Genomic DNA, 12,883 nt, shown 5'->3' on the forward strand with positions numbered 1-12,883 from the left:
TGGACATTTTGACACAAGAGCGTTTACTGTGGCTGGACGCTTGTCATACAGCCGTCATCTCTCCCTTTTACAGAACGTCATGAGGAGTGTAGTACGAGTACAGGGTTCACTTACATGAGCCCCCTCTGCATCTGTGAAAACATTAATGCATCGACAGCTGGCAAATATATTCGCCATGCAAATTATTACTGGACTTACACACACACAAAAAAAGGTAAACAACAAATAGATGCCATACGGTTTTATCTCGGTCTAAAACCAACTGAAGTCTACCTGCACTGATTGTCTTCAACACTAGCCCTGAGAAATGCACCTATCTTTCGTCGTGTGAATGAGTTAATGTGTGAAATCAAACCCTAAAGCGGAGACACATGAGCACAAAAAGAGAACAGAAACAACTTTAGTCACTGAAATCGCTATCATAAAAAATAAAAATTTAAGGCACATCAAGGAGGTTACAAAATATGAAAGCGTGAAATGTTTGGGTTTTTTTCACCGCTCAAGCTCATATTCATAAACTACAAGCACGATCAAGGCATCTGTGTGCTGCTCGTGCATCTTTGTAACAGAAAATAACACACAAATTCAAAAACACAAAGGTTCAACACTGCGTCTGAAATGTTTATGGAGTCGTCGCCTCTGAACGACGTCCAGGTGAACGCGTGGCGGACTTCAGTTTGAGCTGCAATCGCAAAATTTATCACAACTTAAAAGCAAGTTCAGAACGTTTTACTGATTACCAATGATCTTTAGTGTATACAGTATTTAGTATTCTCGTCTAAATAATGGTATAACGCTTGTTTTGAAAGAGCACAACCAAATTCTCCCAAGCCTGGAAGGATCATTAAGTTAATTACATCTGATATAGGAACAAGTTTCGGAGAAAACAAACAAAACAAAACTTAATTCCTGTCCCAATATGTTAAGGCATTGATGTGTAAACGTATGGAGGTTTGATTTTTTTTTTTTGTTGGCCAACTAACGGTCACATATCCCTTAAAACCACAAAATAAAATTGTCCTCACTCACTCACTCGCTCGTCCATCTACAGCACCAAATCCTGAGTGAGTGTCGGAATAATGGCACAGGTTGTTGTGTGTATTACACATGGAAGACATATTTAAAAAGGCGGAACAACAGAGCACAGCGGCTGTTGTTGAGGGTCTAGTGTGGACTTTCAGAAGGACCTGGTGTATGGAGGTGTCCGTCTGTTAAAGTTTCAGCCAGGTTAAAAAAGAAAAAATACTGCATCGTGACGCCTGGTTAGCTCCTTCCTCGTCTCGCAGGACGAGCGTCACACTTCTTCAAAGAACGCCATCTGAGACATGTACGCAGAGTTTCGCTGCAAAACAACAAACAAAGGAGGGAGAGAGAAGGAGTGTGAGAAACTAGTGCGTCAGTAGTAGGAACCAGGGCAGGACAATCATTCGTTTTCAAATCAAAATCAGAATTTGAGAACTTTACTGTCCTATGTTATCTGTCAATTAAAAAAGGAAATACATAAATGTTGGAAACAATTCATGTCTTCAAGGTATCATCTTAGCATTACAGTAAATCCTTACACTCCTGCCCGGTCTCTGAGGTCAGCTGATAAGCTGCTCCTGCAGTTACCAAAATCTAAACGTAAGCTCAGAGGGGACAATCTTTCACAGCATGTTAGACACGCCCCTTTACTGTCCACTTTTAAAACACATCTTAAAACACATTCTTACTCTTTGGCTTTCGACCCAGTATGAGACATTGGTTTGTTCTTAGGTCTATTAGGTCACACATTTTAATATTTCATTTGTTTTATTTATCTCTGATGTACAGCACTTGTTTTTTTTAAAGTGCCTTATAAATAAAGTTGGATTGGATTGAATTGGATAAAGACACTAAGGGATGGTACCTAAATGGCGTGTTTACATCATGGTACGATACAGTACGGTAAAATGCGGAGCGGTAAATCGCTGGCGTCAGGCGTGCGTTCCGACTGAGAACAGTACCTTTACTTGGTAGGCGGAGTGTGCGCTGCGCTCGATGACCATGTCAGCGAGATACGGAGCGTGGCGTTGTACCGCCCCACTAACATCACAACAGGCAGCAAATGGAGCATTTTTTTCTGCTCAATCAGTGGATGTTTGTCTCAACAAGAAAGACTGAGACTGTGGACGTTGAAAAAACACCAGTCGCAAGGGAGCGGCACTTTCAGTCAGCTGACTGTTGTGGATTCTCCACCCGTACCCGTCCATGACTCTGTTGCCTCAAGGGAAGGGTACCAAAAATGGAAACGCAAAAAAATACGTACTGTACAAAACCGTACAAAACGCCATCCCTGTTTGTGTGTATTCACTATAGGGTGTGTTATAAGGATGGGTTAAATGTAGGGCTGCAACAATTATACGACTATTAATCGATTACTAAATGAATCGTCAACTATTGTGATAATTGGTTTGAGCTTTGTTTTGTTTTTATCCAATAATTAAAACAAGATTTCTGATTGTTCCGCCACTCGAGGACATCATCATTTCCAGGTTTGGTAATCACAGATCCACATTTGTTGACGTTTTGCTGACAATTACTAAATAATCATTAGTTGCAGCCCTCGTTAAATGCAGAGGTAATTTACAATCACTAATTTTACTTGACATCTGGCCAGGTATGCAGTTCTAAATGATCTGCTGAGGTTATGACACATACGTTGCTGTGAGGTATGTAGACAGGCTCCTGAACGTATCCCCTCGCCTCACTTTGGAGGCTGTAGAGGCCGGCCTGCTGCTGCTGCTCCTCCAGCTTCAGAGACTCGATCTCAGACTTGAGCTCCTTCAGCTGATCCTGCAGGTGTTTACTCTTCTCCATATATTCCAGCCTGTGTTAACCCACATGGTAAGATATCACAAAAAATGCAAACTGTATTAAAAAAAAGAGATTTTTTATTTATTTATTTATTTTTATTTTCAAACTTTAGCTCACCTCTCTCTCTCGATTTCCATGGACAACCTTTTCATGTCAGAGTCCTTGAAGTCTAAGCGTGCTGACGTTGATTCATAGGCAAATTCAGCTGCTTCGGGTGGAGCGGGTGGAGTAGAGTAAGCTGCTATGAGCTGGAAGGAAAGGACACAAAACATTTTCATCAAACAGTATAAAAAAAAAACTCACAGCAGGTTCAATATCTTTGTTATGTTTCTACTTTTTGGAAGCTTTTACTTTAGGTGATATATAGTCAATAAAATAACTATAATAACAACAACAACAACAACTGTAACACAGTGTATTAATATTTATAATATCACCATACAGGGTATGTTGTTTTGGTGATCTCCAGCAGCTTCTGTTTGGCTCTCCGCTCAGCGTCTTTTGCCTCCGTCAGGTCCTGCTTCAGGTGATCTGCCTCCTTCAACCTGGAACCAGAGCTTTAGTTATGACAACTTTCTGGAAGACAGCGAGAGCATGATTAATTTGCAGAGACTTTTGACTTTTTCCCCCACTTTCAGTGACATGAAATATGCCAAAAGTAGAAGATGCGGAAGTGTAGTAAAACATTGGACCGTGGATGGCGGTTGTACTTTTGTGACATTTTCCATCATTTCATTACAAAATACTTTTCTCGTCACTTCGAGAATTTCGGTGTTTCCTTGCACTCTACAAACTGGCTGTTGTAAATTGGAAGGCACATGGCTGGCCTGGAGCAGCTGATGCATTCATTTTTCTCATGATGTGAATGAGTCAGAGTTTAGCGTAAGATCACGCTCTGCCCAGAGGCTTGCTTAGAACTCTCCGCTTCTTGTGAAGTTTCAGTTCTAGCCAAACACTAAATGAAACTTTTAGAGAAGTGCATGACTATTAAATCAGTGGCTGTAAATTTGCCAATTGACTTTTCCTGTGCACATGCAATGAAATAAGCGGGTTACCAGTTATTCTCTAGTAGAAATCTTCCTGGGAAAAACAGATTTATTCATTGATGGATTCCATACCTCCGCTCAGACTGTTCCACTAGTTTGACAGCCAGCTGCTCTGCCTCTCGCATCTTCTGCTCCATCAGCCTCTTCTCCTCCTTGGTCTTCATGGCAGTGACCTCCAACCGCTGTCTCTCCTGCTCAGCGTCCGCAGCCTTGTGGGCCAGGAGTTTGGCCTCCTCCTCTGCAATCTGTGCTTTCTCTGCCAGCAGGTCCGCAGTCTCCTCAGACCTCAGCTGGAGGGAAAAATGCACTACAACTTTTAACAGGAATAGTCTTAAGACAACTAGTGGGAGCTAGAGAAAGGTCAACACACTCCATATGTAACCAATCGAAAAAATGTTTAATGAAATGTGTCTTTAAATTTCTCAGTGATGCTGGTCACAAAACACTAACACCGGCCCAAACTCAACCTTATTGGTGGAGTTTATTACGCTGTGAATGATGGAAGAATTGGACGCCAAGACATAGACAATACAATTGTATTAACAGAGTTTTCTTGGGGTAATTTCTAGCACAATTAACAAAAGAAACATTACCAGAGCCTCGTTGGCAAGCCGTGCCTCGTCCTGCAGCTGGAAAAGTCTCCGTTCCATCTCTTCCTTTGCTCGTTCTGCTTCCTCCCTCATCTGTTTTTCCCGTGCCAGGATTTGACGCTCCATCTAGAGGCAAGACAATTAACCAAGTTCAAATCGTATTAAGTGCAGTTTATGTACGTAGAGTCTCTGCTCCAGTGGAGTCGAGGGAGCGCTGACCTTCTTGCGGGCCTTCTCCTCTTTCGCTTGGGCCTTCATCTGCTGCACTTCAATAGAGTCCACCTTCCGTCGCCTCATGAATAGATCGTGGTTACCAATGCATAATTGCAGGATCTAGACACAAACCGCCAACACCATACTTCATACAGTTCCCTCGTAAACTTTATAGCCAAACGTTTACATGGACACACACAGGTAAAACTCACCAGCTTGTTGACACGCAGTTGAGAGGAGTAGAACTTGAAGACGTCTTTTTTCTTGTCCAGGGGTTTGATTGTAAACTGCAACATGAGGAAAATTAGAGGAAAGCTTTGGCAGCGGGACAGTAAGAAAACTTGAAAATGTATCAACAAAATACATTTACCTCCTTTTCACTATACGAGATATTACGTATGTCACTCCAGGGAAAGGACTTGTTGGGGTTGAGTTTGCTGTTGGGACTGTAAATGTGCAGACCCTGAGCATCCACTCCGAGTAACAGGTCAGTGTCCCTCTTATTTTGCTGTCAAAACAGAACATCGCAGTCACAGTTTTAATCTGCATTTTTAACACACCACCACGCAAAATAAACATGCAGTGATTCAGACTCACTGTGATGGCAAAGTAGCTGACGCCATACATCTCAAGGTCCTGAGCAATCTTAAGGTATTCCATCTCAGCCTCATCCCTGAACGAATAATAAAACAAAAAAAGGAGGCAATCAAATGCCAAAATGGGATTTCAGCTGCAGAATCAAAAGGGGTTCCTTTCACCCTGGTCAGTCTCACCTGGCGATGCCTCTGTGCTCGGCGTACCAGGCTGTGATCTTCTCCTCCCACATGTCAGCCGTCATTTGGTATTGCATCAGAACCTACGATGACAGAAAAACCATGGGTTAGATGATCCAGACTAAATAATTTCTTTGAATGGACAACTTCTTAGCTCTTGTTTTTGTGGATGGACACAGAACACGATACTTACCCTTTTTGGCAAGAGTTCATCTTGAGACAGGAAGCCTGGCTTGTGAAAGTTGGGGTCATAATCACCATACTGTGTTTAAGATCGAGGGACGGTAAAGGAAGGATGAAAAAAAAAGAGGTTATAACTTAAAGCACAAAAAGATTGCACTTGCTTGCACCATCATATATATTGATAAAGCTATACGATATAACCACTTAACTTCTTTAATCTTCTTATATTGCTCTCTTACCTTTGCTTGGACAGCGTACGATGCCAGCAGAACCGATGCTTCAGGGGAACAAAATATTTCTTCATCTAAAATCTGTTTTTTCACCTAAACCAGAGTTTGAAGACAGATAAGAACATGTGTTATAATTCATTTACAACAAATAAATGCTACTACCAACGTCTCCAAAACATTTTGCACAGATAAGATGAAAACAAAAAGGATATTAAAAAAGAGATTACCTGTAAAAAGAACAGATGCTGAGTAATTTCTTGAACCAATTCATCTTCGACTTTTTCAGGGAAGAATTTAGCAAGGAAGTGAAATGTTATTGGAGAGTCTTTGGGAACCTCCTGATCCAAGACCTTTGTTAATAAATAAACAAGGGAACAACACAGGAGATCACAAGTAAGAAATCATGATTTTTACTAGAGTAAACAATCAAGCAAAAACACCAAACACTAACTATCTCCAGCCTTTTCGTCACTGTAAACTGAGTATCTGTAGACTGACTAAACAGCATCGTGAAGATGGGAACATGTGATTGGTGTTTTATGCAAACGCGTTAACATTTAATAACTTAACAAGTCGCCGTTTAGCTACAGATCTTTTAAACAATGCAGTGTCCTCAAATTCTCCTTATGCAGTTTTAACACTTTTCACAGAAGTTTGTCTATCTCCTCACCCGTTTCTCTGGTTTCAGCCAGGCATACGTGTCCTTTACTGTGTACCGGAGTCCAAAGAACCAGGTTTCCCTCAGACCGACAGTGCGACACACCAAGTCAAATAGGTCTTTACCTTTCCATTTCACCTAAGAAAATTAAAAGACAAAAAACATTAAAGAGACCAATGAGTTGAAACGATGAAAGGCAGAGTCCAGGGTGTACCCCGCCTTTCAGTGTTCATTTCTAGTAATGTGACCCAAAAATGTCACCATCCATCCATCTTCTACCGCTTTATGCTCCACCCGAGGGTCGCGGGGGATGCTGTGCCAATCTCAGCTGACATAGGGCGATAGGCGGGGTACACCCTGGACAGTTCACCAGTCCATCGTAGGGCCACACACATAGAGACAAACAACCATTCACTCTCACACTCACACCTATGGTCAATTTAGAGTGTCCAATTAACCTAATCCCCATATTGCACGTTTTTGGACTGTGGGAGGAAGCCGGAGATCACCCACGCACACACGGGGAGAACATGCACAAAGGCCCTTGTTCCAACCCGGGGCTCAAACCCAGGTCTTCTTGCTGCAAAGGCAAGAGTGCGAACCACTACACCAACCCAACCGTGTGGCCCCCAAAAATGTCAAATTACTGGAAATTAACTTCAAAGTGTGTTTAGAACTTGGACCTGTGGAGGGCAGCATTACCCCTCTCAGTGTACAGCCTGCCTATAATTATGAGAAGACCAACAATTTTATTTATGGCATTATTTATCTTTTTAAAGCATAAACATATTCATTTATTTTTATTGCCAAACCATTTTTGCTGCCGCAAGACTGTACAACCTGCACTGCTCTCAGTAGACCAGACAAAGCACACCTCTTTCAAGCCAGATGAATGTTTGAATTATTTATATATATGCACTTTTCAAAGCAGTTATTCACCCATTCACTCACACATTCATAAAGCTAATCTATGCATCCACACTGTAAATATTCGGGTTAAAAACGTTTTACACAGTAAAGATTATTCTAATTTTGTTATTTCTAATATTTCCCTAGAGTTTCATATTTCCTGATAATTCCAGTACTGCTTTGTGTTTTTTCGCTGTGCTGCTACAAAACTGCAAATTTCCCCATCGTGGAATACAATTCTGATGGAAAAACTTTCAGAATGTGTTTCCCTCCTAAATGCTGAGCTTCAGCTGGGAGCAACACTGCTACCAGTGAACAAAACAAAAACAAATCTGGGGCTCTGCCTGTGTATCTTGACCCAGCCTCTAGAAATGACCAATCTGTACAGTACTTAGTATTATTTTATGGGCAGGCTATACCTTACTAGTATATGAGAGGAGGTGATGTTGAAGATATGTTTCTGAGGATAAATGTTATTATAAAAATGATATGACTGGTGTGTATACTGTATGTTGAAGTGTCTTATTGTTTACCCTGCTTGTATAACCATGCCAATAAAGACTTTAAAGCCAATAAAGGCTTTATTCAGGGATGAAGACTTCCCCTACGTTTCTATAAATCTACACAAATCTACACATATCAGGTTTCCAATATTTGGACTCACTGCCCTACACATTTTAGATGTTTCCCTGCTCCAACATACTTGACTTGCTACAACACACCCGATTCAAATGAATTGGTCGTTATATGGCTTTTGAATCGGGGCAAATTCTACAACATGCAGGACAGGTGTCACCAAGGACCAGGATTGGAAAACACTGACATAGCTGAAACATCGTTCCAGACCAAAATGTGGCCAAAACGCAAATCATACCTCACAACTGAACTCCATTTCAGCATCCATGGTGATAACTTTGACTTTGAAAGTCTTGGGCTGTTTCTTCTTTAATCCTAGGATTGACATTTTTGAATGTCTTGGATTTCAAAGAAACCTGTGGAGGGGTCAAAGGGGAATATAACTATTTCAGGACAGAAACAAGACACGTAAGCAAATAGAGATTGTGAATAAAGCAGCACATTTTAATTTCGAAAGACTCAATCCACTGGTATATAGTGATTAAATGTGTTTTGGGTCGCATCAGGCGGCGATACGAGTTAAACTTGTGTTGTCTCAGAGAACAAATGAATATACTTTCTGTGTTAAAGCACTATACATATATATATATTGTGCATTTGAAAAGTAGATGCGACCCGTTACCTGGGGGTAAAGTGTGAAGCTCCTGTCGTCCAAACAAGCTTGAGAGGAGGCTGTGCTTTTTGTTACGGAGGGGAAACCAATGCTAAGCTAACTACCAAGAACTGAACAGCGTTAGCTTCCCAGCTATGCCACGAAAACGGACCAAAACAAGTCGCAGAAAGAGCAGAACTTTTGATTCTCCATAATAAAGTCCATCGAATAAGCGTACTTTGCGTCTGTTAAAAAGTTCTCATGTAAATAAAGTCAGTATTACCAACACAGCCTGCGGCTAACTGTTTTTAACTGGTTAGCGTGGGGATGTAACGACAGAGACACTTTCTAGGACATTTTTGTTTTGACTCCCACTCTACAGGTGGGAACATGAATAGCAGTCTGGGATGGGGCTACTGCGCATGTGCATGAATTTGGAAGCTGCGTTCAAGGCTGTCAGGAAGTTTATGGTACAACATGTTGCGTCGCGCGCAAACTCAATGAGGACGTTGAAGAAGAGACACCAGGGGCTAGCGAGGTGGAAGTGGAGCGCGGAAACTGTCGTTTAGTAAGTGACAGCCCATGTCTAGATGATTTCTGCGTCCTCGTAGGGTACTAAAACGAAACGGTGTTGTGTCTGCCGAGAATTGCATGCCTCTGGCAGGAACGCGCAGAGCTGAAGCTGAAACCTTCGACAGTTCCATAGAGCAGTGAAAGAATGGCATCAAAGGGGCGGGGCTCTATCCAGTCTGAGCCCAGATGCGTCGACGTCGCCGCCATATTGGGAGTGGCAGTAGAGATACCTCACTCATGACACTGTCCCACCAGAAACAATGAGAAACATTTGATAAATACTTATCACTGTCCTTCACATATTCCTACATAAATTTCTACAGTAGCAGTCACCATGCATGGGTCACATGTGACAAATATTTATCTTAATTCAGATAAACTAATTGCTAATATTGCGCACCTTTTTGATATATTCACTTGCATTGTAAGCTGTAATTATTTTACATTTTAAACTCTTTGAACCCCAAAAGAGTTTGACACAATTTAATTTCATCACTGAGCTTGTTCCACAACTTTACCCCCAAAACTGACTAGTGTAGTCATATTTACGTCATCTGTTTTTGTTGTTGTTGCAGTTGCAGTAAATACAGTTTCATCGTTGCATAGTCTATTTTTAGTCAGAATTCTACTTTCAGTTGTAATATTTCAATTTTAGATTTTATATCCTGGCCATGCATACATGAATCGTTGAATTTGTCTGTTTCAAAGATGTCACCGTCCTGAAGGCCTCAAAATCTGCCACCAACGCCTACAACACCCAATCATGAACAACTGGTTATTCCAACTATGTCGTAATTTATTTATTTACTTATTTTAATGTTTCAAGGTTAGTAGGTTAGTGCTTCTTTTTTTTCTACCAAATTTGCCACTGATTGTTTCTCTCATTGAGCAGGTTTTACACAATGTCAGCTGATACTGTTACATTTGACAGTGTGAAAGCTGTCATCTTATCAGCTCATGAAGGCACTACAACAGAAGAAAAGGTCAACTTTTACAATTCCTGGGCACATTCCTATGAACAGGTAGGAGAAATGGAGTTGCATGTTTTAACAGCATTTTTTTTCTACTTTAAAAGGTCCAGTGTGTACCATTTAAAAGGGGCGATGGACATGTGTATGTTTTTATTGTTTTAAAGCCCCAGTGCAAACACTGAAGGTGCCTCTGTATAACCCAAGCTGAGCATTTATCCTACCAGTGGATACCCCCCCCCCCCCCCCCCATTTGTTACCTTCATAAAATACATGCAAACAATGTCCTCCAGCTGTAGAGTAAAGAAACCACCTGCAGTTGTGTGAAGTCTCTATTGGCGAGATTTGTCAGACTTCACCTGCAACCAGACACCTGTTGGACGGCACCAGCTAATGTCATTTACAAAATTGGCATCATGAAACGAGAGACTGTGACCATGAACTACCCAGGTAAAAGTTTACCTTCATTATAAATCACGAGAAGTCGGATAATTTTCCCATAGACATTCAAACAGAGTTCTTTTTGCGATTAGTACTACCTCTGTAGTACCTTTTAAGCTTTCAAACCAGAAGGACAGTCTAGTTCCAATTTGCTGTCTCAACAATAAAGGACACCCATTCTCCCCTCAGTGCTTCTGTTGTGTTTAAATCCCTCCTTTAAATGATCCAAGTACATCACTTGCACTTTATCTGTTCATATTTTGCTTCCTCTTTTGTGTTTCTTAAATCTCGTCTGAACAGGATGTGGCTGTTTTGGAGTTCCGTGCACCAGGTCTGGCGGCAAACATGATCTCCACCCACGTCACTGGTGACCGTGGGGCAATGTCTGTGTTGGACGTGGCTTGTGGCACAGGACTGGTGGCCAAACTGGTAAACTTACAAAACAGAAAGTCGACCCCCGTACTGATAAGATCCCAGCCCAACGGAAGCCATCACACACCTCGTCAATATGGTTTCATGTTTAATAAAATTGTCAAGTCTGACTTAACAACTGATTTCTGTGACGCAGATGAAGAACGATGGATTTGGACAGTTTGTGGGTGTTGATGGAAGCGAGGCTATGTTGGAGAGGGCCAGAAAGAGCGGCTTGTACCTGGACCTGAAGCAGTCACTGCTGGGAGATCAGCCTCTACCTTTCCAAATGGGTAATTTAACAGTGGGTCGTTTCACACGGCTCACTGACTGCTGTGATTCAGTGGGTAATCATCATCGTCTGGGGTTGTTTTAACGCTGTATTTGCATTTTATGTGTAGTCTGTTAGTTGTGTCTGTTGTTATTTTACATTTCACAGAGCATTGTCTGATTATGACTCACATCTGTGTTACATCCACCACCGCAATGCAACCAAGATCCAAATACTCCATTGTCTTGATCCGGTAGCTGCCTATTCTAAGCATGACTTTGCTCATGTTAATCCAATCCAAATGAATGTTCACAAGGCCTAATTGGATTTATATTGCAATATTTCTGTCCATTTAAACAAAGCCACTGTTGTAATATGCGGTTGTTTTACTATTTGTCTGTATTTGACTAAAAAAAACGTACGTGTACTACTAGAGAAGACATTTTATACCTCAAACTCCTCCTCTGCTCCTTTTCCCCCCACTGCAGATTCATTTGATGTGGTTGTGATTTCTGGAGCACTGAGCACTGGTCAGGTCCCCGTCACTGTGGTCAGACATCTGTGCAAATGCACTAAACCGGGTGAGAGGGTTGTTTTTTTTTGTTCTTTGGTGCCCTCTAGAGGGCAGCACTGATCTTTTTGCTCTAAAGAAGTGAACTCCTCATGTTCTCACTGTATACAGCTGCAGATGAGTTTCGTTCACTGACACAACATCATCGCATTGTCCTCTGTATCCACTAGGTGGCTACATTTGCATGACAACAAGAAGTAACCGCAGCAATCAAGAATACAAAAGCGCCCTGGAACTTGAGCTGAGGAAGATGGAGGATGAGAGGCTTTGGAGTCGTGTAGAGGTCATGGAGGTGGAAAAATGGGAGAGAGCAGTGTCGGAGCAGGACGATGAAGAATACATTCCTGGTGTTGTCTACCTTTATCAGAAACTGCCCATCAATGTAGATTAGAGCTGCAACTCATGATAATTTATGTAATCAATCGATTCATCTGTCAATTATTTTCTGAATGAGCCATGAAATGTCAGAAAATGCTGGTTGGTGTTTCCTTAACCTCAAAAATGATAAAAGATGTTCTCAGTCTTGTTTTGTCCACAAACCAAATGGAGCAATGATGGTGTGTGTGTTTATACTGTAGTTCACATATTCAGGCTATAAATATGTGATATTAAGTAGCAACAATTGTGCAGAAGTCACAAAATTAGACCATTTTTCTTTTTTCTGTTCATAAAAACGAGCCAAGTGAAGTTCCTATTTCCAAATTTCACAAATTCAATCCAATTCCAAACATTTTTAGCACTTTATGCTCAGGTGTGTTTATATAGTTGGTGAAAAGCACATTTTTATTTCATCAGATTAGCTAGGTTGTGCTGGAAAAAAAGGATATAAGACACTCTATTTTGCACATTCTTATAGCCCCTGTATAGCATACTGTACATTTTAACATAGTAATGGAAAAAAGCAACCAAAATGCTCTGCGTTCTAAGGGCTGTTCCACCCATGTTAAAACTAAGCATTTACTAAATGTGTACACAAATGACCG

General features: G+C 41.3%; 2 protein-coding genes across 4 annotated transcripts; one reads left to right on the forward strand and one right to left on the reverse strand.

Annotated features, from left to right (window-relative positions):
- Positions 1-4: 4 nt before the first annotated feature.
- On the reverse strand, positions 5-9,018 carry nf2b (NF2, moesin-ezrin-radixin like (MERLIN) tumor suppressor b). The gene is made up of 17 exons (XM_058627068.1): positions 8,696-9,018; positions 8,312-8,429; positions 6,541-6,666; positions 6,098-6,220; positions 5,880-5,963; positions 5,651-5,719; positions 5,458-5,540; positions 5,282-5,357; positions 5,055-5,192; positions 4,897-4,971; positions 4,691-4,804; positions 4,475-4,597; positions 3,954-4,171; positions 3,278-3,380; positions 2,953-3,083; positions 2,680-2,848; positions 5-1,342 (listed from the first exon to the last, which is right to left on the reverse strand). Exons 2-17 carry the CDS (start codon positions 8,399-8,401, stop codon positions 1,295-1,297), a joined length of 1,770 nt encoding a protein of 589 aa, XP_058483051.1. The 5' UTR covers positions 8,402-8,429; positions 8,696-9,018; the 3' UTR covers positions 5-1,294.
- A 98-nt stretch (positions 9,019-9,116) lies between these two features.
- Positions 9,117-12,421, forward strand: mettl27 (methyltransferase like 27). Of its 3 annotated transcripts, none has more exons than XM_058627070.1 (7): positions 9,123-9,233; positions 9,947-10,029; positions 10,131-10,260; positions 10,948-11,076; positions 11,216-11,351; positions 11,818-11,910; positions 12,071-12,421. In XM_058627070.1, exons 2-7 carry the CDS (start codon positions 10,025-10,027, stop codon positions 12,289-12,291), a joined length of 714 nt encoding a protein of 237 aa, XP_058483053.1. In that variant the 5' UTR covers positions 9,123-9,233; positions 9,947-10,024; the 3' UTR covers positions 12,292-12,421. The 3 variants fall into 3 exon arrangements, with proteins under 3 accessions (XP_058483054.1, XP_058483053.1, XP_058483052.1); XM_058627069.1 differs by having other exon boundaries at positions 9,127-9,233; positions 9,947-10,012; XM_058627071.1 differs by lacking the exon at positions 9,947-10,029 and having other exon boundaries at positions 9,117-9,233.
- Positions 12,422-12,883: the final 462 nt, after the last annotated feature.

This window comes from Solea solea, chromosome 4, assembly GCF_958295425.1.
Source record: "Solea solea chromosome 4, fSolSol10.1, whole genome shotgun sequence".
NCBI classification, from domain to species: domain Eukaryota; kingdom Metazoa; phylum Chordata; class Actinopteri; order Pleuronectiformes; family Soleidae; genus Solea; species Solea solea.